Here is a 26,872-nt window from a genome sequence, read left to right on the forward strand (position 1 = left end):
GCGGTCACGTGCCCTATGCATCACCGAGCAAGCGCAAAAAGGCTAGTCTATCTTATCGATGAAATTCCCTGCCTGTCATACCTGGCTCTATAATCATCATACATCTGAATCTTGGTCATTAGGATCCAGGGAAAGACCATTAGAGAGAACAGTGAAATATTGATATAAGTTTAACCGTCTTTTGTTTTTTTCTCCTGTTTTTTTGTTTTACTTATTATGTTGCTGATTATTTTGTCATCCTACCCAGTTCAATGTGGATTTACCAAGCCCACACAAAACAATTGTGTAACTCGTTGATATTGTCTCTGCTGCTGACTCATGTGCTGCTCCACCTGCTGGTGAATACTGAAACTCCAGCTTGACCTCCGCCTCTCTTCCCGAATCTGATTAGTCCGAAAGATGCAGGAAACCCATGTACGCTTGTGCTGGATTGTCGGTACAGTGTACGGGGTAGTTTAATACATACCGGAATTACCAAGCGAGTCACACACGAGTCAGCACACTAATGTATAGATATATATTTTTTATTTCCCAGCATTTTTTTTTCAGAAACACTCCAAGAACAAGTAACAGGGAAAAATGTATGTCTGAAGAAATAGTGCATGAACACTATCACTGCGACTAATCTAAACACGTTTCTAATGCCCTGTACAGGAATCACTACAACTACACATAACTACAAGTGAGGCTTAGCACTGATCTCAGACACTCTTTCAACATGTTACTTGGCCCTTGACTAAAGGAGAAAAAAAATATACCAAAAATTATTTATTTATGCAACCCCCCCCCCCCTTCGGTCTAAAGGGGTAGACGTTCAGTTGGCCAGTATTCTGAAAGATTACATACATCACATGAAACATGGTCTGGTGCCATGTACCTTTTTACTGGCTCACACTCCCTACCCGTTTAAAAAGGCAAATATATTATAAAAACATTTTCCTGGTTTACATTTGCGGATTGATTCAAGGATGCATTTATTTGTTATTTCAATGTGAATTTAAATAAATATGTTCCTGTGGAGACAATGGCTCATTCTTCAATGTATTGGGAAAAAAATATGCATTGAATGAAATGTTTTCATCAAAAAGGAAATAAAAAATTAAAAAGACAAAATTCCTGTTGCACCTAACAAAGCAACAGGAAAACTTGTCTGTATGGAAAAAAATGCCACCAATCTAATTACAAAACATCAATATCTATTTAATTTGTGAAACCAAATCAAATTGGGCTAATTTTTCTAATTAGAAAAGAAAAAAGCACATAAGCGAATATGCTAGCAAGACCGATGTCCATCCCTGCAGACATATTTTGCTGATTTGTTTTCTGTGAGATACAAAAATGTAAACATTGCAAAATAAATAATGAAAAACGAGTGATGTAGGATCCATGCTCATGATCCCTAACACAAATGGGTGCATTGTTTTGTGTATACTAGTTGTTTGCATTTTCAAGTGCAAAAGCATGATGACAAAATCGCTTGAATTCAAGTAACAGAAAAAAGGAACACACTAATGATACAAATATACTATATTACACGGTAGTGATATTCCCAATTTACAAAATGTACATTTATAATATTGACAAATCTCTTATAATATTTTGATATGCCGGATTAAAGCACAGGTCCTTGTATTCTACCCCCTGGTGGCTGGGGCGTGCACTTGTCCTCTGGGAGGTTTCTGTTTGTCACATTCACCCGTCTGAGCTGGCGGGGTGAGAGGGTTATGTCACCTCCATGGCCACTGTGGTCTCTGATATACCGTTCAATGCTAGTCTCTCTGGTTCATGATTATCCCTGGGGGCACAAGGAGACAGCCAGTCAATTAACAATTACATTCAGAATACAAAACATTCAGAACACAAACATTCTTCACTTCACAGCATCAAAATCAAGATGATCTATCCATCTTATAATAAGCGGAAGACTGCAATTCACAAATAACCAAAGAGAAGACGATCAGTCAGAGGCAGCAGACACTGCTCGTGCATACTGTGTAGAACTAGTTAAGTCGTTTCGGATTCAGAACGTGTTTGTTGAGCCATCTGACACCAGTCACTAACATAAGCTATGTAGTGCATAGTACAGATGTTGGCTAGTTCAGCCAATGGTCAAACCTAAACCTGGACCGTTCCAAATGTGGTGTTCCCTTCACTACCCCCCCCCCCCCATCCCCTCTCCCCCCCCCTCATCCCCTCCCCCTCCACTGCCCCCCCCCCCCCCCCCCCCCCCCCCAATCCTCTCTCCAGCTCACCTGGCTATACTGCCCACAGGGCTGCCTGGAGTGACCCTGGGCCCGCGGTCCCTGCCGCTGGCTACGCTGGCCAGCTTCAAGGCGGAGGGCGAGGGGGCGGAGAGCCGGGCGCCGTGGTGGAGGTGCGCGGGGGACACCGCGCTGACGCTGCCCGGGTGGGCGTGCGCGTGTGACCTGTGGTTGGGCAGAGAGTGAGGCCTGACTGGCGAGCCTGTGTTGCTGTGGGATGTGCTGGTGGAGTGAGGAGGTCTGGGAGGTCCTGAGAAAGAAGCCATGTGACAGTGTTACTACACCCGCTACGACACAATTACAACGCAACCATTCAGATATAATATGACTGTTCTAACACAATCATTCAACTGTATAACCATTCAGACAGTGGATATGGCACATTCCACAGTATGACCGCTGTCCTGTGACTATGACGGTAGCCACTCGGGTACATATCACCCCGTGACTTCCTCACCTGGAGGGTGGACCAGGCCGTTGACGCTGGTCTTGTGGGGCTTGTTCTCGTTGTTCACTGGGGCGCTGACCACAGCGGAGGCAGCAAAGTGTGCGGTCGCCGAGTCCAGAGTCTTGGACATGCAGTCGGTGGTGTTGGCAGTCTGAAACCAAAAGGACAGTTTCTCAAAACACACAGCGGTTGAAGACCGAGGGTGTCGTGAGAGTGTGTATCTGTGTGCCTGTGTAGAGGGTGTTGTGAGAGTGTGTGCCTGTGTGCTTGTGTAGAGGGTGTCGTGAGAGTGTGTGCCTGTGTGCTTGTGTAGAGGGTGTCGTGAGAGTGTGTGCCTGTGTGCTTGTGTACAGGGTGTCGTGAGAGTGTGTGCCTGTGTGCTTGTGTAGAGGGTGTCGTGAGAGTGTGTGCCTGTGTGCTTGTGTACAGGGTGTCGTGAGAGTGTGTGCCTGTGTGCTTGTGTACAGGGTGTCGTGAGAGTGTGTGCCTGTGTAGAGGGTGTCGTGAGAGTGTGTGCCTGTGTGCTTGTGTAGAGGGTGTCGTGAGAGTGTGTACCTGTGTGCTTGTGTACAGGGTGTCGTGAGAGTGTGTGCCTGTGTAGAGGGTGTCGTGAGAGTGTGTATCTGTGTGCTTGTGTAGAGGGTGTCGTGAGAGTGTGTACCTGTGTGCTTGTGTACAGGGTGTCGTGAGAGTGTGTGCCTGTGTAGAGGGTGTCGTGAGAGTGTGTGCTTGTGTAGAGGGTGTCGTGAGAGTGTGTACCTGTGTGCTTTGGTGCTCGGGCAGTGAGGGATGTTGGGAGGGAGGGGTGTGCAGGAGTTGAGCCAGCTGCTGTTTCTGCATGTGGGCCAGCTGCTGCTGGTGAGTCTGATACTGCTGCTCTGTGATGCCAACTGCAGGAGACAGAGAGGGGTGCAGACATAGACAGGTCAAATGGGGTTTGGGGGAGGGAGCTGTACCCACATTAGAGGGCAGAGTGCAGTTCTCTTCTAACATTTAGAAATCACATCCGAGCTGTATATTGTAAACTATCTAATCTCAGTGTAAATATATACACTGTCTAATCCCAGTTGAGATACATGAAATATATTATGCTAGTTGATGTATATGCACCATGTACTCCCAGTTGAGATACACACAGAAAATAGTCCCTGCTGAATTCAAAGCACTGCTAGTTCCTGTTGAGGTGTGGATGGTGTCTGACCTGAGCTTTTGTTCTTGGTACTGAGTGCCAGTCCCCCAGCCAGCCTGCTGCAGAGGGAGTCTGTGCCCGGCCGGGCCCCCGCTCCAGACTCTTCCGGTCGGGGCCGCGGTGCGAAGCAACGCCACCTGAGGGTCTGGATGTTGCTGAGGATGTCAGCCAGGGAGGAGGCAGCGACGGAGCCCGCCGAGGGGGCATGTCTGTGGGACTGCGTGGTGGTGAGGCTGTCTGGAGGAGGTGGAGCCCCGGGCCTTGGTAGGGAGGTCAGGACGTGTTGGTCTAGCTGCTGCAGAACGCCGTCCATGTCTGATGACATGCGGTCCAACAACACCCTGAGGAAGGATGAGGGGGAGGGATGAAGGGGGGGGGGGGGGGGGTGAGAGGTAGAAACGGGGATGGGGGGGTGGGGTGCAGAGAGCGATGAGGGGTAGAGAGAAAGAGGAGCGGTGGAGAGAGAGAAGAGGGATGTAGAGAGATGAGGGGTGGAGAGAAAGAGGGATGTAGAGAGATGAGGGGTGGAGAGAAAGAGGGATGTAGAGAGATGAGGGGTGGAGAGAAAGGTGGAGAGAGAAAGTAGAGGGGAGAGACAGAAAAGAAGCAGGTAGACATCACAGGTTAGGGTGTGTTCACACATCTCAGTTGTATCAGAGACAGACTGACATTTGACATTTAAAATTTAAGAAAATCATGGTTTTTGGGGTGGAAGGGTGTGGGAGTGGAGGGGTATGGGGGTGAAGGGGTGTGGGGGTGGAGGGGTGTGGGGGCTGGCGTACCTGCCACCCCGGCCCAGCCTGCGACGAGCCAGACCCACACAGCGGGGGAATATGGAGAGGGCTGTGAGGGAGTGGCGATGCTGCAGGGTGTCCAGTCCAGCCAGCTCTGGGTGCTCCCACAACATCCCTCCACGCTGGTCCACAGGGGGCTGGGAGAGAGATGGGAGGCAGACAGGGGAAGAAGGGAGTGAGGGAGAGCAAGACAGATTGACAATGAGGGAGAGAATGATAGAGAAAAGGAGTGTGAAAGGTTATTTAGCAGCTACAGATGAAGCCCAAGTAACACAATACAGATCGTTAGAGAGGCTATTCCTGTTAGCAGCTGTGTGGTAGAGACTTACAGCCAGGTACTGACACCCTGCTTTCCTCCTGAAGGCAAACACCCCGTCTGGGTCATTCTCCTCGTCTGGCTCTGAGGGAGGAGACTGGACACACACACACACACACACACACACACAGATATCACCTGTAAATACAACCATCACGACACATCTGTAATGGCAGTATAGAACCCCCCCGCCCCTCCCAAATCCAGGAGGAAATACCTTTGTCTCATCAGCCATGTTGCCCTAGTATACCTACTCCCACCACCTAGAGCACACTAACCCGGCTACAACAACCACCACCAGGCTAGAGCAGGCTAACCTTGGGCTGTGCAATTCATCAAATTTTGATGGCGATTTCGATTTTTGGGTCAAACGATCTCCAAACTCCAGTTATAACCAGTTATTTTGGCATTTTTCGTTTTACAGTAGGCCTACTGTAAAACGCACGTGCAATTCGATCCTTCCCCCAAAAGCATTCAACGCAGCGAGAGGGAGTTCAATCTTTAACCTGCATGTGGCATCAGGAAGTATATGCCATTGGCAGGAGGAGGGACATGCCAGTGAGCCGCCAATCAGCAGCATCGACCGTTGACAGCCAATTGCACGAACGAATACAGAGCGTTTCGTTGTTAAAATGTAATTGATCTACAAGCTAATAAAAGTTGTAGTAGACCTACCGTGTGGAACAGACGTGTTATTAGTCTAATATGTAGACCTATAAATAAATATCAAGTGTTTAAAGACCTTGTGGCAGACCTACCATGTGTTGAATATAAAAATTTCAGTAACATTACAGTTTGATACTCAAGTCATTCGTCAGTATGTGTATTTTTTAAAGGGGAAATTTTAAAGTTCTCAGTAAAATAAATGCATGTTTTCAAACAAAAAAATTATGGTTTGAATAATCGTGATTTCAATATTGACCAAAATAATCGTGATTATGATTTTTCCCATAATCAAGCAGCCCTAGGCTAACCCAACTCCAACACACTATGCTATACCTACAACCACCACCGCGCTACACCTACTGGCAATACGCTACACCTACTACCACCATGCTACATCTCCTACTACCATCATGTAACCCTACGCTAAACAACCTTTACACCACCCTGACACTACATATTACTGAATGCAGCACCACCCCAGCCACCTCAGGGTTTCCCGCAGCACTTTTCAGTTAAGGCGGCCGCCTTAACAACGTTGTCAAAAACGTTGTCGTTTTTTTTTTCGATAATTGCGATATCCGCCGTATTACTCTGTCCTGTTTTCTCCCTTCCATTCCAAAACGCCAGTCACCCTTCTCTGCAGAATGCATTAGTCTATCGCACGAAATAGACCCCCCAGGAGCTACTGACCAGTGGGGGGTAGTCCTCCTCCCCGGAGCTGTGGAAGTCGTACTGCTTGATGTCGGCCTTGTTGATGGTATACTGGCTGGAAGGGCGTCCGGGCCTGCGCGGCGGGCAGAGCAGCTTCTCCCTCCTGGCGTACTTCTTCTTGGGTCGGACAAAGTCGAAGGGAGCCTCGTCCTTGACTGACACCTGGTAGGGGAGGGCGGACTTGTGTGTCTGAGAGGGAGACAGAGAGGAAGAGGGGCTTGAAAATCCCTCAGTCAAGTCTGGTTCCGATAGTGCTGCCCCTTAGCATTACACGCAGAATTCATGTTGGAACTGTGCACTTTGGGACCTCGATTATATACATGCACTATTTCTATGTCAGTTTCATAAAAATGTAATACATGGAAATGTGAACGTCACGTAATATAAAGTCATGAACCGATAGTGGAGGTCAGCACAGGCTCTTACCTTGGTCTTGATGTCAGCTTTGTGACGGTTGCCGTTGGTGAGGATGATGGGAGCTGTGTACAAGGGCTTCTCAGGCAGAGGGACCGTCACCTCGCTGAGCACTTCTCCTGTGTAGTCACCCATCTGATGCCTACACACACACACACACACAACAGGAACGTCAGAACAAAACACAGATTCATCATCACTCTGACCACTGTTAACGCTCCGGGGGGGGGACGGGGGTTAGGGTTAACGCTCCGGGGGGGGGGGGGGACGGACGCTGGAACAGCCCAGTCAGGAGAGGGGCTTGGTGAGGATATGTGTTTGCGCTCTGAGGAAGCGCGGCCCTTCTCACCGTTTCTCCACCACCTCCAGGGTGAGGTGCAGCATCTCCCTCTTGCTCTTCTCTCGCCTCTTGATCATCTCCAGGATGGTGACGGTGCGGCTGAACTCCCTCCGCAGCTTCAGCATCCTCTCGTACGACGCCTCGTCGTTCTTGCGGTTCTGGGTGGAGGAGCAGAGAGAACAGTCCGAATATGAGCACAAACTCTAACGCTGTGATGGGCTGTGATGGCTGATTTAGAGAAGGGGAGGGGGGTGATTCGAAGAGGGGAGGGGGCATGTTTGGGTTGCCATGTTTGGGGGGGGGGGGGAGGGGGAGTATGAGCTGTGTCAGTGTGTGTGTGTGTGTGTGCGTGTGGGGGGGCCAGCCAAGATGGTGTCTCACCTTCCTGGTCTGCATCTTCTCCGTGCGGCGTCTGAAGGCCACGTAGGCGTCGTTGTTGGTGGAGCCATCCCTCTTCTCCTGCTTGATGTGCGGGACGAGGCAGGGGCCACGGCAGTTCTTCCTCTTCCTCACCCAGTAGTCGTACACGGACTTGAGGAGGTAGTCATCCTCATTGAGCAGCAGCTTCGCCTCGGGGAGAGTGACCAGCTGAACATGACAACACACACACACACACACATTTGTCATTGGGATGGTGCCTCGGTTGAAATGCAACGTGTAAACATGTTTGTTAACCACCGATTAAAAGTCGTATGGTTCTATCTGGTTTAACAGCAACCTGAAAGTTGGAGGCAATATGGGCCTACAGTGTGCTACGCTGCTATTCTAGCTGTACGTGTACCTGGTTTGCACTGGCCTTCTCCAGCCGGTCCACCATGGTCTCAAACTGTATGGGCTTGATCTCCATCTTGCGGTTGAGCCTGTTGAGGAGGGTCTCGTCCTCGGAGTCCATGTCGTAGTCCGGCTGCTCATTGTCCAGGCCCAGGGCTGAGGGAGAGAACAGCTGGTCAGCACCAAACGCCTGCCACCACACAGACAGGCGGTCGCAGGAGGACTGCACTTGTGAATGTATGATCTCTGTGGTCCTTCGCATAGCATTTGATTTGTGTCTTTATTTGACTCTGTGTGTCTATGTGTCTATGTGAAGAGAATGAGCAGCACCAAGCGCAGAGAGAGGAGGTGCTACTCACACTGTATGTGGAAGAGCTGCTTGGGGATTTTCAGGTCTCCCTTGTAGAGGCGGTCGTAGTAGGTGATGTTGCTCTCTGCTTCAGGAACAGGGATAACCATGTTTTCCTTCTTCTCCCGAAACACCTGCTGTGCTGAGATGGCCCTCTGGAGATGGTGCTCCTGTTGGGAAAGGGGCAAGGAAGAGTTACTATATAGGAACTTTGAGTTGTGGTATGTGTGTGTAGGCAAATATGAATACATGTCAGAATACAGACCACAGACACATTTTGGTTCAACACTGTTGAAACATTAAATTGAACAAATTATTTTAAATATGTACAAATGATGTGAATCTCACGCATGGGTTTGACACATACTATTGACTAATGTGACAACTTATGTGCTGGCCACCACTATTAGATACATTTATCTGTGTTTAGAATACGTCACTTGCTAGTGTGTTCGCTACATAGCCTTATTATTTGCAGCATGCAGAAGCAATCTAGCTTGCTAGCGATGCCTCATACGCAACGACATGTTGCAAATCCGCAAACAATGTACGTAAAATTACCCACGTCACAAACTCAAACCCTTTGGGTAAAATCCTACGTAGAGCACATTTTTTACGTTATAGGAGTAGAAATAATCGTAAAACCCTCTATTTACTACGCAAGCTGCGTAACTAACGACACATAGCGTAAGCACAGCACACGCTACGCAGAAAGTAGTGCGTAAACACTTCTTGAATACCAGTGTACTCCAGCGGACCCGAGATACTTTTTAAGATTTCTTTATTTTAAATTATATACATACCGATTCTTCTTCTTTTTCCATCCCCGTTGGCATCTGTGGTACAGCCCGGTTGATTGATACGCAGTCATTTAAGTCTGGAAGGTCTCTGTTGCGGTATATTGGGAGAGGTTTGGCGGCGTCTAGCGCTCGCGCTCGGAACGATAATTTACTCATTGTTTGCGCCTATTACAATCACATAGACTGTAAAGGAAACATGAATCCCGCCAGAATTCGATCAAAAATTTGGTATTAATCCAAACGGGACTCGATTGTTTCCACAATAACAGAACTCATTAGTTTCCATTTGATTGAAATCCAGTGCGATAAGCCATTTCTGGTCGAGTTTAACTGGATTTAAAAGCTATTTTCCTCGGCTGATCCGCTCTCTGCGCCATGAAAAACATGGCGGACATGTCCACACAGCGGCTGAGCAATCCCGGCAGCCAGTGCGAGACATCTGAAAAACATGGGCCGTGGTGTTGCGTGCGCATCTCATACAACATGCATGAAGAACCCATGCAACGCTTTTTATCACTTTCTGTACAAATAAAGTGAAAACTAAAGTTGTACACGTTGAAATATGTCCACTGTCTCAGGTCCCACTGTCGTTCATGTAGAGTTCTCCTGAGTATTAATTGTAAGAAACCAGCTTTTCTCCCCATCATTTAAACCTGCGGCCACAAAAGCAACCAATTAACTTCCAAATAGGTCATTATCTTCAAAGTATTTATTTTAGTGTTAGTAATATGGAAATAATCTAAAGCAAGTTATAAATACAAATACCAAACAATTCATCCATCCTATAGGCCTATAGGTCTGATATCTACAATTTAAAAGAAACAATGAAACTGAAAGTCTGCCAGAATACTTAATTAGCCTACTAATACTAGGTGAACACTACTGTTCAGATTCGGATGGATTTAGTTAAAGGGACTGTAAGTTTTTCCCATTTTAAATTGCCATGTTGTATGAAGTGAAACAGACCAGTTGGAGAGAGTCAACAGCTATGAGTATGCCCTGTCTTTTCTATAGATTTGTCAAAATATAAAAATACCAGCTAATCATAATCCATGGCTGTTTAGGCCTATCATTTGGAATCTGTGCATCATGCCCTACTTCAGTGTTGTTTGAGGGAACAGGAGATATAATGGGTGAGCTTGAGAGGTCATGGCATTTCAGGACTGACAGTGAAGGCTTTGGTGCAGAGTTCAGCTAACTGAGCACACACATATTCCTTGTTCTAAAGGTAACCGGACTGATTGGGAGGGTTTAGACCCATCTCTGGCCCTGTGACTCACTCTATTGGATGCCAACCACCATTGACCTTCCAAATAGATGTGAGTCCTGTCCCTCATCTATCGTGAATGTGTACAGCCCCTCTCACAGTTTTGTTGCAAGACATTTTATTTGTATTTTATAAAAAACAAAAAACAAAGTACAGCTGTAAATTGTCAGCAAGTGCCTAGCACAGGGTTGTTGATTCTCATCACGTGGAAAACAGGACGGTTACTATCTACTTACTGTACTTTCTAGCTATTGAAATAGCGGTTAGCTCATTAAGACGTATAATGGGGGGCTGTTGCTATAATTTGACAAAATGTCAAAGTGAAAGTGTCTATGGCACCTTTAAGCATCTCAATTTAAAGAGAGAAGACCATTCAGCTCCACATCTTTGTTTGAATATTTTATTACAAAATTACCGGAATACTTTGATTTGAAATCCCTTTGGAATAGACATGAAAGCAACCCTTCACTGCCTGTTAGTTCAGGCATCGTTTGGAAATTATGCCAAGTAGAAACAGACCAATTAAATTCTACAACACATTTGATATTGTAGACTGTAGAGATGGACAAAAGAAGATGTTACCATACTGCTGTAACATTTCATAGATGTTACACTACCAAATTACTTACAAAGCATAACACATATTTCTTTACAAATAACAACCTCCAAATGCAAGTCTTTTTGAGATGAGAAAAAAAAGGTAATTCAACAAAAATATAAGTTATCATATATAATTTACAATTACTGAATATGTATATAGGCTGATATTGGTTACAGTTTGTCACTGTATGGGAAATGTTTATTAAGTCATGATCACCGCAATGAGACAAGAGGTCAGAGGGAAACATAAGACATTCATAACAGACATTTAATACAACAAACTGCTTTTTCATGATAAATACTTGATACTTTAGAGTAATGTGAGATTCTTATGTTACCTCAATTTAAATCCTGGAGTTTGTCATCATGACAGTGGGAGGTTTTTCACTCAAAATCCAACAAAACTAGCATTTTGCTTACAGCGTGTTGTAATGACCTCGGCAGTGTTCATGATTAAATCAATACCAAAACCAAATATACGTTCATAATGACAATTGTTAACACTGGACACTAGTATATAATCTTAAATTAGCATTTATTTTTATGTAGAAATATATTTAAATCAACACTAATCCAAATGGTCAAATGGACAAGTATAAAAAATGAAAAGAAGATTGACCATCTATTACTATGTAAAAATCAAATAAAACATATAAACAAACATCACAGATGTCCATAAATGTACACTTCCTATAAACACAATTGATTTAATATTACATTTACAGAATATACATTTTACTGTCCGTTTCTGTGTCCAGGAGAAAAATATAATACTCTAAGGCTTTTCAGAGTGTTAAACTCTTGTTAGTATTATTGCTAAACATCATTTCTCCAAATAAATATGGGATTCATTTATAAATAAATTACAAATGCAAAAAAAAAAGAAACTAACACCAAAACATTTTAAATAAGAAAAATAAGGCCACTAAAATAGACTCTAGAGATAATATAAACTAAAATGCCAAATCTGTGACACTGAGTAGCTTTGGCAGATATGAGTTTTGATATTGGCTGTAAGGCTCAAATCAAACTAAATTGTAATACTTTCTTGGGTCACTGAAACTCTGAAGAAGCAGAAAGCAAAGGTTTCACTGATGTCACTTTCTGCACCTACTGTATACGTGCAGGATATAATACTGTTAAGGCTTTTTGACCCGTCAAGTTACAAATAGTGTTTAACTATGTTTTTCAACATTATCGATTACATATTGAAAGCTTTCATACTTGTTCGTCTCATCATAACACTTTTGGCAAAACATGTATTTATTTAAGGGTTTGTTGAATTACTAATTTGAGAATGCTTTAACACCATAACACAGAGTTTTACATTAAGCTTTTTTTTGTTAGTTCGTTTTTTTGCAGATGTAACAGGAAATCTGTTTTATCAAAAATATTCTGAGAAAATAAATATTATTTTGGGAATACAAATAATTCCTTAATTTAATTTAAGAGGCATATTTTTGGCCCCTTCCCAAAATGGCTTTTTCTTTTCTTCAACAAAGTAGTTTTACAGTACATACATTCAAAATCAGCAAAGAAAACATGCAGGTTGAGTGGTTGGAGGTATTTGCATGCCTAATGCACAAAAGCAGTGAATGGGACAAGCCCAGGTCTTTCAACTTTACTTGGGATTTCATAGGCAGGGAGTGATGAAACACCCAGTCACACGGTTGACTGAAACCAAAGAACGGACCGTGTTGATATGTACATTGGACAATCCAACTGACTCACCGATGACAACACTGAACAATAATCACAATTAATTCAAGAATATGATAATGGATAAATTCCTATGTACACCAGTCTGAAACAGACGATTCTCATAAAAAGTTTTTTTTTTTTTTGAGAACTTTCCGATCCTAGTCTAAGAAGTATGTGAATACAATAACAGTTTTAAAGACAGGAACCCCGATTCTTGTTCTCTGACTGTCGTGCCGTGGGGATGGTGGCGGTGAAGGAGTGTTGTGTCAGGATCAGGAACTGCCAGAGCCAAGACAGGAACCGGCTGGAGGACCAGGCCCCAACATTCACTGTCATCTGGAGATTTTCCTCCTCTTGGGTTTGGGGGTTTTAGCCTGTCTGTCTCTCTGAGACAACTGGGGAAGGGAGGACAAGAGAACATCACTAGTTATATCACATACCTTTATACAAGTTGCTGATGCTAGTTATATGACATAACTTTACACATATAGCTGACGCTAGTAATATCACAGACTTAGTTAGTGAGAAGGGACCTCTCTAGAAAGTTCCATTTGACAGATATATCGGTATGTAATGCTGCATCCAAAAGAAATGACGACATCTAATGACATCTAGAAATGTAATAACTGAAATAATAAACACATGAATATAGATATTAGATTACTAACATTGCCCGTTAATTTGTCCAGCTCAGTCATTGCGTCTTGTATAGCAGCTTCTAGATGGTTGTTCAGTTCCATGCCACTGGGAGAAAAATGAATATAAATATAAATACCATAACCATGTCTCAGGGTATGTCTGGAAGATGCGGCAAATGTGACAATTTGAACAATAACTGTATCCCTTAAAAGGTTGCCTACTTCCTGTGCATCTTAGCTTTATGTAGGGCTTCAAGGTCTTCTGCCAGTGTCCTGTGGAACCTCTCTGCCTCTACCTGTGTTGGGTTAAACAACGCCAAAGCACAGGGAAGGTAGTAAGAATCTTCAACTAGAAGCATCACTACCCCCACATAGCACACCAGTGGAAGAGACAGCCACTTGGAAAAGTTTCCCATTAAACATTACATAGTGCAAACATAAGCAATATGGGGGGAGGTGAGGGAGATTTGAACCTGGAACCTTTTGATTTATTACAAACCTACACCTAATTGACATACATGTGCTGTATTTGGACTATATACAAATTGACAATTTAGCCTCCCTGAGCAGTGCAGGGGTAAAGCATAGACCTAAAAGGCGTGATTCTGGTTAGCCTAGCATGCTCGTGAAAACGTCTTATCAGAGGTTTACACAATGACTCAGGCCAATGTACACACTGACTCAGGTCAACACGACTACATTTCACTCTTCATAGTCCTTATAGCCTGACCAAATTTAAGTATACTTTAATTAACAGAAAAGAGGAGACTAAGAAATGTGCCTCAACTGCATATAATTCATTTCTAAATTTAAAGAGCAGCATCTTATGCTGCCCTTTTGACTTACTTCGAATCCCTCATTTACAGAAATCACTCCACCTCTTCATCACAGCCCATAGCAAAGCACCAAGCCGTAGCCAAATAAAACCTGGCCCAAAAGATGACTGTTATCTATTTATGTGGTGTTAGGAGGTAAAAAATGCACTCCTATCCTCTCAACATTTTAATTGCCTTGAGGATACCAGTGGACAAAAATAAGCACAAACTCAGTCAGCAGTGAATACATTTATCCAAGGGCTTTAGACACACAGGTGAAAGCAGAGTTGGATTGACCTCTGAGATGGTGTCAAATCCATTATACTGTTGCCCCAATGTTTTTTCTTCGGGGTATCTCTGAGGCCTTTGACAGTGCAGCCGAGCAAAATGTTGTTTTTGAAAGCAGAACACCGTGCATGTTTCTTCTCTGGTCCCTGCATTTTGTAATGAATGCCTTTCAAAAACGTACACAGCCTCAGCCATTTAAAACTCATTTCTTGTAAACATTATCTTTCCATCAGTGGAGCAGTGCATGACGCAAGAAGAAAAGTACAAAAACCAAATATCCAACCAAGGCTGATGTGAGAAGAAAGACGCAAGCCTCACCTTGTCCTGTATACTGTTCAGCACACCAGGGAGATAGATGTGGCCCTCCTCCCTGGGCTTCCCTGGCCAGGGAGGGAAGCCCTTGCCCTGGCCCCAGAGCAGGTCCCCAGCCGGGTGGCTCCTAGGCTTCTGGTGAAGCCCCCTGGTGGAGAAAAGAGGGTCAACAGGCCCTGGGTCCTCCTCGCTGCCACTACTCTGTATTCCTGGAGCACTGAGTGCACAGTGACCGTTTAGTTGGCCATTATAATGCCCATTGTAGTGTCCGTTCGGATGGCCATTCAAGTGACCGTTGTAGTGACTGTAGTCCTTGACAAAGTGGCCCTCTGGAGAAGAGAATCCTCTTGGGGGCTGGATGTGTTTGGGTTGGGCCCTTCCAGGGGACATGGCTCCACCATTCATGTGGGTCACCAGGCCGGGTCTGGAATACATGCCGTTGAACTGGGACAGGGCAGGGTCCCCGGGGTTGGGATAGCCCTTGGGCCTCTCCAAGTAGGAGCCGTTCCTGTGAAGGTCCAGGGAGCTCTGCTGGAGGAGCTCCTCGCTACACCACAGACCCTGACGGGCCTCAGCCTCCCGGGCCGCTGGCTTCCGCTGGGTGCCACGCCGGGGGGCTCGGAGCCGCACCGGGGCTCCCACAGCGGCCGGGGAGGTGCTGGTCTTGTCGGGGTTCTTGCGGGGCCGACCCACCCTGGATGGGCGTCGCTCGGCTTCCTGAGGGTAGGAGCGGAGCGGGCCGTGGATGACTGAGTGAGTAGCGCCCTGGGAAAGGTTGACGGGCTCGCCGGGAACAGAATCTGTGTACACACCGACGCGGGCCATCGACGTGATGACGCTGGAGGTGGTCTTGCTGGCCATGCCCGCTGGTGCCCGGTAGTTAGCCTCACTGCTAAGGAGACCCTGGGCAGACTGGTACTCCTGCTGGCTGTTCATTGGGGCGCCGGTGGAAAACATGACCCCAGGACGACTGATTACTGTTCTGTTGGGGAGCGGGACCCTCTCAGGCAAACCCACCTTGAAAAGACAATTAACAACAATTTCAATACACAGGAATTTTTTTTTATTATGAAGTTATTCCATGAACATATAAGATCATTCTTTATGAGATCTTTACTGAAGGTCAATGCCTGACCTGGAAGTTCTGAAGGAGGCTGTCCATAGGGTTAGAGGGATGGCCCTGAGCTGCAGACTGGCCCTGTGCTACAGGCTGGCCCTGTGCTGCAGGCTGGCCGAGCTGCAGTGTGTGGCTGGTCCTGAGGAGAGACTGCAGACTGTCCTCTTGAGCCTGTCTTAGATCACAGCTTAGAGAACGGGCCTCACCTGGGAGCAGGGAGAGGGGGATGGAAAGGAAACACAAACGGGAGGATTATCCAACGCTAGAATGGAGGAATAAGTAAGGGAAAAGAGAACGAGATCTTATCTGAGAACAATCTTCCTCCCAACTAAGAGTTTCTTAAGACACTGCTAATCATTAAAACCAGGTTTGCGTGGTTGGGAAAATCACCTAAAAGCATGTGAAATTTTCAAATAAGGCAATTATCAGTGCAAATAACAGGTTTATAGTTATGACTAGGGACAAGGTGGGTTGTGTGGGTGTAACTTAATGCAGTTTGTGAGGTGGTGTTGATTGGAAGAATGATGCATGGAAAAGACAATGTGAAATATGAAAAAAAACTAAAACTGCTTTAAAATAAGAAACTAACTGATTTGGGTTCTCCTGGTCCTCCCAGATACAGAGTCTGACACTAATAGTACAACTCTACCAACAAATAGCTCAGGATGGTGGACACTTCAAATTAAGAGAACTCAATGGGGAATAAAGCTTGAAACACCCCTAACAATACCAGTCGTAAAGGGGAAAACCGTGGCTTACCGTGACTCAATACAGTGGATGCCGGGGGACAAGAGTGAGGCAAGAACAAGAAGGGACAAGTTGCCGACAAAAGAGACAAAACAGAAGGGTGGACTAGCTCTAGTAAACAAAAAAAAAAAGGTTCATTTACAAAGCAGATGACAAACCTCGAACAAAGTAGCCACCATGATCCGCTAACTTGGTTTCGAAGGACATTTGCTGAATCCACAGAGCTTGGACACGAAGTGAATGTGATCATTTGTGTGGAGCTCCTGTATTGAAACAGAAATGCATCCCATGTTTATGAATGTGTGGTATATGTCTGTCATGTTGAGGGAACTGCATGTCCATACAGTTCAACCGGCCCTGACCAACTACCAATTGATACTAGATTTCAGCTGTGAAAACAAAAATTAGAGGAAAATCTCAGTTTCCATTATATCTTAGATATATACATACCAGTCAACCACTGATACATGCGTGTCAGACAATAATAATAGTAATCCAATGATGTTTTAGTTGGTTTTAATCCACGGAAAAAGGTTAAATCCCTGTCATGTTCCCTACTGTACCACCATAAAATGTTAGTCTTAAACCATCACCTCATTCCCTGGATCACTACAGCATGCCAGCTTGTTTACCAAAGCCAGTGCCTTGTCATTGTGTGTGACCCCTTTGCAACCCCATCTCTCCAGTCTCTTGCTTTCTGAGAACATGGAATGTAGGTTACTAGAGGCTAGCTCGAGGACACAGGGACAGCGACGTCAGCCAAGAGGACGCTGCCGTCTGACACATGAACCAGTGACGCGTGCCTAGTGGCTCCCTGGTTCTCCGTCACAGACTGTCACCCTTGGCAAAGCAGAGGCATGCAGACTTCAGAGGACATACCAAGGGTCTGCTTTCTCCAACACGGAATTCTCCTCACTCTCCACAATATAGATAGAAGCAGATATTGCGTCAGGCAGAAAAGCCATGGAACCATGGAACATATTTCTGATGTCTGATGCTTGGGCTATCATGTGATGAGTCTACTTTTCTAAAATCAGAATAAAATAAGATGGGGGGGGAAATAAATACTAAAAGTAAAAGAAAACATCACTCATTAATTTATAAAAGAGCAGAGACAAAAGGGTTAAAATGTCCAAGTATGATATTGTTCTTAAAAGCTACTTTTTGGCAAAAGCGTGTCAGAGATGAAAATGTAAAAAGATGATTACAATAAGCAAATGTAATCATATTTTAAAAAGATGTTAAAAAAGGTATTTTACGGGTTTAAAATATCTCAAATCGTTTATGCCACGTCTGGACACGGCCTTGCCTGATTGCTGCAGTGTTACGGATGATACTGGGAAAGCACAGAACCAGTAAAAGGATGTTGATAAAATGAACAAGAAATACAATAGTGAGATATGCACAGCAATGCAAAAATGATGATTATGTTAAGATGCAACCAAATGTAACTGGGGCCACATTTGTACCTAAAAAATTGAAGGGAACAAAACAAAAACAACAACCAACATACATTCTTTAGCTTTTTCATGTATCCTGAGGAAACACCAGCTTACCTGACTCAGGGAAGGTTTGGCCTCCATTGGACATCATGGGAGGCAGCCCTGTCCTGTCTCTGAAGTGGAGGTTGCCCTGGGACGGTTTCTGGAAATGTCCAAACTGCTGACGGTGAGGGACTGAACTGCCCACAGAGCTTACAGCCTCGTGTCCTCCGTACCCCAACGGCCCAAAGCTCCCAGCCATCGCAGGGTCGTGTATTTGGTTGATCAGGCCTGGGAAGTGTTCCATACCGGGATCCTGGCCTCCACTGTAACCTTCACTATTGAAGTTCTGACAGCTGGATATCTCAGTTCTGCCCTGGAGCTGATTAGGTCTCTGCAGCATTTGCAAAGCCGACATCTGAGGCACACTCTCCTCCATGAAGGGGGACTTGCCAGACCTGGCAGGGTGGTGCCCCACATGGTTGGCCCCTTTGTGGGCATTCTGGTTGCTCATAGACTGAAGCAGTTGGGCCATGGAGGTGTTAGGTGCCAGTCCTCCCGGCTGCAGAGCTCTCCTCATGGGCTCCGAGTAGCCAGAGGCACTGGAGCCAGCGCCACTCATCGGATGCTTTAACATGTTAAAAGACACGTCTTCGCCGCTGTCACTAGGCTGCTTCCGCTTGCGATGTGCCTCTCTCTGCTGGGCCATGAGTTTGTCTCTGAGAGCTGCTCTCCCACTTTGGACTTCGGTTGAAAGAGGGCCGGTGTTGGGTACATATCTAGGGTTTAAAGTGCCGTGTCCATCATGATTTCCCCCTCGCCCTCCACCAACCAGCCCCGGATGTCCCAAACCGCTGGGCCGCACCTCTGCCCCTGCCGTGCCGTCCGTGAGTTTGTTTTGATTTACTAGCTGTGCTTTGGCTGCTGCTGACAGTAGGCTGCTGGCTGGGAAGGAGGAGGGATTCTGCTGCTCGAGGAGCTGGTTGAGGGGCATTCCTCCTTGGTGGTTACTGTGAAGGGCACCTTCGGATCCAGACACCGGAGGGCACATGGAGCCAGGGTGTCTGCTTAGACTACTGTTCATCCCTCCCAGCAGCTGATTTGCACCGTCTTTCAAGTGATGGAGTTGGTCTTGCTTGTACGCAGAGCTCGGGGGCAAGGAAGGCCGAGGGGACCGGGGAGGAAGTTTAGAGCCTCCGCAAGACGCCTGGAGCCCCGAGGACAGGGCATAACCCCCGTGCTCAGAAGAAGCTGAGGAGCACCGTGACCGGTGAGGGGACTCCTCCACCCTCGCCAGGCCAGGCCCTGCCATGTGCACCGGAGACACGATGGGGGACGAAGACACCGAAGAGGCGGGTGGATGCTGGACCCTCTGACCGTGCACGACAGGTCCAGACTTTGCAGTAGGCAAAGGGAGGTTGCTTGGCAGAGGGACGATGGAAGGGGGGATGTTTACATTCATTGATGGTACCTGAGGTTGGGCACTGTGGACGCCAGGTGGGTTCAGCAGTGAGGGATCCCGGCTGGGGGCCTTGCTTGGAATGGGATCCAGAATACCCAGAGGGTCTTTCTCAGAGGTCACCTGATTCTTCTGTAGGATGCAGGGAGGGAGCTGAGACAAGGAGGGATGTGACTGGGGCTGATGCTGATAGTCCATGTTATGAGAGAAGCTGCAAGGTGACCTCTGCATATTAGGACTTTTGGCATTGATAGTAGGAGACAGGGGACCATTAGTCCTTCCAGCCATGGCGCACGAAGGCTGGACGGCTGAAGGTGAGCCGTGGAGCAGGATGCCGGGGGGTGAGAGAGGGGTGAAGCGCTCGCCATTCACGTGGGCAGAGCCTGGGCTCAGCGTGCCGTGGAAACCAAGTATGGATCGGTCGGGGCTCCTTAGAGAGTCAGTCCTCGGAGAGGGAGTCCCGTCTCCGTAATGCTGCGAGCCACATGAGGTGGAGGACGGAGGGCTCAGCAGCACACCCTGGCGGCTGCGGTAGGGGGACCTCTGGCTATTGTGGTCGCCGCCACCGCCGCCCAGCCTTGCCCTGCTATGGCACAAGTATGGATCCCTCTGAGGTGAAGAACCCAGTTCATGTTGATAGTACCGCTGACTAGACATCGACATTTTATAAGGATTCTTACTGTCCGCTGCTACAGAATTGGGTGGACCATTGTGCATATTATTCCTTATTGCTTGGTGGCTCATGGGACCCATGGGAGCAGTGCCTGGAAATCAGAGAAAAGAGATGCAGATAAAGACGTGTCGGATGGAAACCAGAAACCCTGCCCTTAGAAACCACAGGGGAAAAATCTGAAAATTTTGGGACAGAAGGGAAAGGAACAGAAAATCCAAAATATTAAAATATCTTAAATTTTTTCCAGATATGTGTGTTTGATAAGCATGTCTTTTTTCTGTGGTGTCAGATTTTTCACTTCTGTTATGAATGCATACAGAATGCTGACAGGGCAGAAAACCCAGCAGCAATACACAGTGAACACTCTACACCGACCACAACACTTCTGAGCTGGTCTCAATCTGTCATAAGGATACTGTCTATCAGTTTCATTTCTACATGGCATTGGAAAAACAAAAGGGAGAAAAGTGCTGAGGTTTCACAAGTCGTCGACACATCATCATTTATGGTCGTGTATACTAGAATTCCAGAAAGACATGGCTTCATGACCCCAAAATTGTTCAACAACATAAAAAATGAAAACTAGGCCTGTTATTTGAACTTATATGGATATTTCAAAATAACTTCAATGTCATAACTCGATAGGCTGTTGTATGGGTTGAATCATATAGTGTACACATACCAGTGCCACCACTGACAAGGTGAGGGGACTCCATGCTTCTGTGCAGGGTTGCCACGGCAATGATCTTCCTCTTGTGGATGCACAGCTTGGTGACGTCAGCGTCGGCTCTGGCGTCCTCTGCCGTTCTCTGCTTGACTGCAGCCCCAGGGTCAAAGTTGAAAATCTAACCGAGCCAAAGAGAGCCGTTAGCATCCGAGGAACACGTGTTAAACCTCTGGGTCACGTTTGAACTTTGAGAAGTTCCCGTCGCCAAGTATAATCCCTGTGGCATGAAAACAACAGGCCTCACCTTATGAATAATAAGAGGGCACTCCAGCCCACACTTGCAGGTGCCATCTGTCAACAGGTAGCTCTTCACTTGCTCCAGGCAGGCTAGCACTGAGCCACTGGGACTGAGAGGGAGGAATGGGAGAGACCTCTGTGAAGTCACATCACACCATATGACATGGCTTCTGTTGTCTTTCAATTCATTGTGAACTTTGAGGCCCAACTTAGCTGCCACACATGAACACCGCTGTGACTTTGGGGCTGACCTTCATGTGGGCAACAACCGTGTCGTTAGGTTACCAGGCGCATTAACGGGAGGAAATATCTAACATACTTCACAGAACAATCCTGTGGGGAAAGCAAGGTAGAGAGGTGGTGTCTGGTGGTGGCGAATTATAGCTCCATAAAACACAGGGCCCGGACAGACTTCCCCGGCTAAGCGGCAAAGACACGAATATTCCCCGTACGAGCTGGTCACCAACACATTCCTCCTCAAGGCCATGCTAGCCAGACCTGCCTAGCAGAGACGAATATACTTCATATAACAGGAATGTAATATTAGACTCCCTAGAAGGGGCTATGCCTGACTGATCTGGGTATTGTGCTTTTTTACAGCACACTTTTCATCCGTTCCTGCAGACGGAAAATGAACTGCTTTATGACTTGAAATAAAGGTCACCGTGATCTCAAACCCATCTGACTTACAAGTAAAAAGGCCAATTAAAGGGTAAAATGCTTTGGAAATGCTGTAAAAAGAGGAACCTTATGACAGTGTCATTTGGAAGCCATTGCAAGGATCTACAAAGAAATGGATAAAACGGGCACAGAGTGAAAATAAGAATCGTATTCCCGCCGAGCAGAAAAAGAAATATAGAAAGGAGTCTTTACCTTATGTAGACAACTCCATTGTGGTGGGTCTTCCGTTGCCAACCTATGGGGACTTGAGCTGGAGGTCGCCTTCCCTCGCCACACAGCCCCTCGTACTGGCCCTCGTACTTCATTGTTCTGTCCATTGTCCTTCGGCCCACACACAACCACACCTGCGTGAGGTTCTCACCAGGCGGTCGGACCGCTGGGGCCGCACGTCATCCTGGCGGTCTCGGAGGAGTGAACTGACCGACCAAGAGAGGATGTGCATCAGCCTTGCTGGAGGAAGCACAGCGCCCTGCGATCCGCTGCGGCCGCCCTCGTTCCTCTTGTCGCTCCGGGGTGGGTCGGTGGGCGGGTTCACTGTAGGATCAGACCTCGGAAGTCCATCATCTCCATCCTGCTGAGTGCGGTCATCATTTCAAAACACAGGCTGCACCAGTGTCCTTTGGAGGCCATGGTAGGATTTGGGGAGGGTGACTTGGGGAGGGGGGGAAGGGGGGGAGCTTCGGGGGTTGGATGTGGTGTGTGTGTGTGAGGTGGAGAGGGGGGAGGGGTGGGTGGGGGTGAGGTGAGGTGAACGAAGCACCAATGAGAGACTTGTGCAGTGGACAGGCCCAGGATATCGTACCTCTCTGCCGGATGTGTGGTCAGTTCTCAGACACTGCAGTTAAAACTGGTGGCCGTCATCACTGCATCACTACTCTCCTCATCCCTTCAGACAGGGTCAGTGTAACATCGTCCAGATACACTGAGCGTCACCTCAGGGTCGAAACACTGCCACCTGTACAAACATGAAGCGGGACGTGGTCTAACAACAGCAATCCATATCCTGCATCATAAGGAGTCTTGGTTCATATTCATTATCAAGCAAATGTTGAATAAGTGGAATGAAAGACTGAGAAAGCAACTGATCCTTTAAAAACCCATTTCCATTAGGCATTTTAAAATACCATATTTTGGAGCTGCAGTTCCCACTATCTAATGAGAGGAAGAGAGCACAGCATTCTGCTTCGGAGATTTCTACTGATGAGAGATCATACGATGGCAGATCTCACCGTCCAGATGGCAAAACACACGTTGTGTTGTTTAAATTGGACAATAAAAAGGAAAATATCTGAAAAAAATTCTCATATGTGCCCTTCAAATCCATCCACCCAGAGATTGCAGTAGCGAGGAGCAAACTAATAAAGAATACACAGGGGGAATATTACCATCTTGTTGCCACTGGTGATCTCATCGTAAGGTATTGGCCAGGGGCTTGATTAAAATGGGGGAGGGGGGGATATAGACAGGCCTTTTGCCGTGATGACTAACTATGTGCAAGCCCTATATATCTGTATTACAAATAACATGAGTGCGTTGCATATCGTTTCATTGCAGTCTCACTGCCACAAGTTCAGCATAACCTATATTATGAAACAGGCACTTCACAGTTAGAGAAGACAGATCTATGTGACTACCGACTGACTGACCTCCAGAAATGCACAAAACTAGCATTTTCTACAGTATGTGTTGGTTCAGAATCCCCACAATCAAGACTGTTTCATTCGAGCGTAGTCGGACCCATCCCTTCCCCTTCATGTTGAGATAGTGCGCCACCCAGCATGCTGGAACCCTCCCTCAGCTCTGTCTCTTTCCTGGACATTGTGTTGCTCGTCCCCAGTGCCTGTCAAACTACTTGTCCATAAACACGGGCACTCTGATATTGCATTTCAGAGTGTGAATCATGCTCGATGCTGTGCATTTCCTGTGACGGATGAGTCATCCAGGGCCAAGCGTGCACAGAAAATGCTGGGAATTAAAGCTAGGCGTCTTCCCTGAGGTATCGAATGTCCCGGTGTTAAATCACAGCAAAAGCATCCAAACAGGATTGTTGAATGAGAGGATCAGATCACAAATTTCAAGAAGCTCAACCAAGAAACATCTCCTGCGTACTGGCCAAGGCTTCTCCAAACAGCAGAGAGGCCTAGCGTGACTGAACTGAGGCACATTTGCAGAATAATTCCTTGTTACCTACACATGATCAACCGAGTCAGGAAGAAGAGCATGGGGTTCTCTCGTGTCTCTTCACTCACTGCTCTATAGCTTGGAGGGGAAACGAGTTGAAAAATAGGGCAGTCTGCCTTACATGCAAGGTAAAAAAAATCCTCCCAAAGGAGGATGGGAGGTTCACAGATTCAACGGCACTCCAAAATGTTGGCACAGTGGGCCACACTGATTCACAGGCAGCATAACTCTACTTGTGACACAGAACAAACAATCAACTGTGCCAGATGAAAGGACGGGAAAAAACATTCATGAATATGCTGTGCAATTAGGCTAAATGACAAAACAGTTCGCAAGACAGGTACAGACAGCACCTACTGAGAATCAAAATGACTACAAATTGATTCAACTGTACGCTCAGGATACACTAACAATAGCCTACAACAAGTCTACGGAGAGGCCTGTTCAATTGGGAGAACAGGTGAAATCAATCTTTTACCTAGATTAAGATGGGGCATACGTTTGGTCATTCCCAGAAGGGCATGTTTCATTGGGGACTGGTGTCCATACAGAAACATGGAGCTTGGAACATTGAGGAAAATAGAATTTTGAATGTAGGGAGACATAGAACTCTCCGTTCATCCTGCCATGTTGTAATTTGAATAGACTCTATCCAATGTACGACCTATTGAATTTTCATTTTGACAAACTAAATGCTTGCCATCTTCTCCAATCTACAATGAGACAACGGCCTGGCAACCCATTCCCTCCCGTCTCTCTCTCTCTCTTTTGAAAAAGAACGACTGCAGCAATGTCCTGTTGACTACATTCATAAATCTCTACTCAGATATAATTTGCTGTCAGGGAGCAATTTGCTGCTAGTGGGCTACATGCTGCAGGTAGGCAGGTAGGTGACCATTACAAAAAAGCCCTAGAGACCCATATCTGCTATTGAAGAGATACTGCAGGCTAGGAGGGAAATCAGAGTGACGTTCCATACAATATCATCACTAGCGCCAGGAGTCTACTGCCATCAGGAACCATAACATAATTATCTCAAGGAAACCTGCTGGGTAGCAACAGTTGCACAATTTTTGCAAACCTGCAGAATTTTACTGAATAAGAAATTACATTATTTCATGAACATCGTTTGACATGACACATTCAGGTGGTTTCCTTGACAACTGGGTAACAGGAACACATAATGTCAGGCCTAATTCATGGGTACAGGCAGGAAAGCCAAAGAGCTCCTCGCTCTATGCCTGACGCCAGGATACACCAGCTGACTTGTACTGTACGTAGACGGACACAACCTTCGCCACAAAAAAATGCTGGCTAAGTATGTGGGCAACATTTGTTGATACTTGGGGCCTCAAATTAGAAAGTGCTAACCTTACCTAGATAATAACTGCCAACTGTTTTGAAATCTCAGATTTCGTCTGTGTGCAAGGGTTCAGGACTAGCTACCCAGTTCAATAGCTATCAATAGCCTAGTACAGTAGCCAGCCGCTTGACAAATGTTGCACGAGCCAAAATATAATTCAATACAGTTTGATTTGAGATGACTGTCCGCTCTCAGAAGCTAATTAGCTAAGTAACTGCTAAAACATATTGGCTAGCAATTGTAAGGCTTCACTAAGCAACATGGCAAGCTGTAGCTTGTTAGCTAGCTAAGTGGCTAAACAGTTAGTTAGCTAGTTAGCTAGCTAACGTTAGTTAGCAAGCTAACGGTTCACATTTTTCTATCCTAAACATGGAAACTCGCCCTCTTACCTCTTTGCCCTTCCTTGCTGCAACACAGCAATGGAAAATCCTCGACACACAGTGCCGTTCGCTTCGTTTACGACAACCCTAACGATGCACCCCTCAAAATTGACAGTCGAGTCGAGCCAGGGCCAAAGCTGAGACAGACAGACCAAACAAGTCTGTTGAAACAGGCAGCAAAGAATGGCAATTCACGTCTGCTACCAGTAATATTACAATTAGTATCTTCTATGTCACATAGTCCATAGTAAAATGCGTGCGAGAGATTCTGCATGGAGAAATGCTTTAAATATAAATATTCCCAAATATATTCCTGGAAAATAATGCCGATTATGAGCTCCTACGTGATGCCTTGCTAGCCTGAAGGCTCTGCTACATTTCTCTTCTTGGCTGGGCGGTGGGATAGAACGATGGGAGAAGCGAATTGCGCCTGCGCAACAGCTGGAGCCTGGACAAGAGAACCCCAGAACCAAGGAGATTGACTGATTATGTTCCAGAGCACCAAATGAGCCATTATTTGCAATGTTCAGGACACAGGAGTAAGACTCCAAAGTTTAACTCGGAATATTATATAAAACATTTTCAATTCGATTGCATGCAATTAAATACATAATTTTGACTATATGAGAGATGTTCTGTGCACATTTAGTTAGCCCACTCAGAAATAATACTGGCCACCCCCCAAAAAACTAAAAAGATCCAGATTTAGTTAGAACCTCATTTTTGAAGCTGAAACGGATAGCGAATTGTTTGGAATAGCCAGTCATAGTAACCATTTCCAAAATGCCTATAGGGAAAATAATCGTATGTGATATGTAATGTAATTAATTATATAATTTGTGATAATAACAATACCTTGAAATATAGCTGTCTAGGTCAGCGGCATAGCTAGAATTTTATTTTTGAGGGTTCCCATCTTAAAATGATGGGGTCACAAAGAAAATAATTATTGTGAGCAATCAGAAATCTATACATGCATATGAGGGGGCCCAGGCCCCTTGTGGCTACACGACTGGTCCAGGCACAGGATGATATTGACGAGAAAAATGGTACATCTTTTCAAAATGCTTTGCCGCCATCTAGTGGTACACGAACAGTCATCCAGGTAATTGCTGGGATGAAAGCATACATAACAGATTTACTGGA

General features: G+C 46.0%; 2 protein-coding genes across 3 annotated transcripts; both read right to left on the reverse strand.

The window, feature by feature from the left end:
• Positions 1-508: 508 nt before the first annotated feature.
• epc2 (enhancer of polycomb 2) lies at positions 509-9,480 on the reverse strand. Its single transcript, XM_084689592.1, has 14 exons — positions 9,063-9,480; positions 8,270-8,429; positions 7,921-8,066; positions 7,521-7,727; positions 7,149-7,297; positions 6,812-6,941; positions 6,365-6,574; positions 5,022-5,105; positions 4,681-4,829; positions 3,911-4,239; positions 3,469-3,599; positions 2,719-2,860; positions 2,253-2,511; positions 509-1,795 (listed from the first exon to the last, which is right to left on the reverse strand). The coding sequence occupies exons 1-14, from the start codon at positions 9,213-9,215 to the stop codon at positions 1,723-1,725; spliced, it is 2,322 nt and encodes a 773-aa protein (XP_084545718.1). The 5' UTR covers positions 9,216-9,480; the 3' UTR covers positions 509-1,722.
• Positions 9,481-10,712: 1,232 nt separating this feature from the next.
• Positions 10,713-26,118, reverse strand: LOC146234273 (methyl-CpG-binding domain protein 5-like). 2 transcript variants are annotated; one of them, XM_084689337.1, is made up of 12 exons: positions 26,071-26,118; positions 25,736-25,863; positions 22,605-22,757; positions 21,995-22,373; positions 21,129-21,231; positions 20,840-21,002; positions 18,101-20,248; positions 15,816-16,003; positions 14,687-15,697; positions 13,488-13,561; positions 13,296-13,371; positions 10,713-13,022 (listed from the first exon to the last, which is right to left on the reverse strand). In XM_084689337.1, the coding sequence occupies exons 4-12, from the start codon at positions 22,117-22,119 to the stop codon at positions 12,960-12,962; spliced, it is 3,951 nt and encodes a 1,316-aa protein (XP_084545463.1). In that variant the 5' UTR covers positions 22,120-22,373; positions 22,605-22,757; positions 25,736-25,863; positions 26,071-26,118; the 3' UTR covers positions 10,713-12,959. The 2 variants fall into 2 exon arrangements, with proteins under 2 accessions (XP_084545463.1, XP_084545462.1); XM_084689336.1 differs by having other exon boundaries at positions 25,736-26,118.
• Between the last annotated feature and the right edge of the window lie 754 nt (positions 26,119-26,872).

Source organism: Hypomesus nipponensis, chromosome 23 (assembly GCF_054491055.1).
Source record: "Hypomesus nipponensis isolate SF chromosome 23, ASM5449105v1, whole genome shotgun sequence".
NCBI classification, from domain to species: Eukaryota; Metazoa; Chordata; class Actinopteri; order Osmeriformes; family Osmeridae; genus Hypomesus; species Hypomesus nipponensis.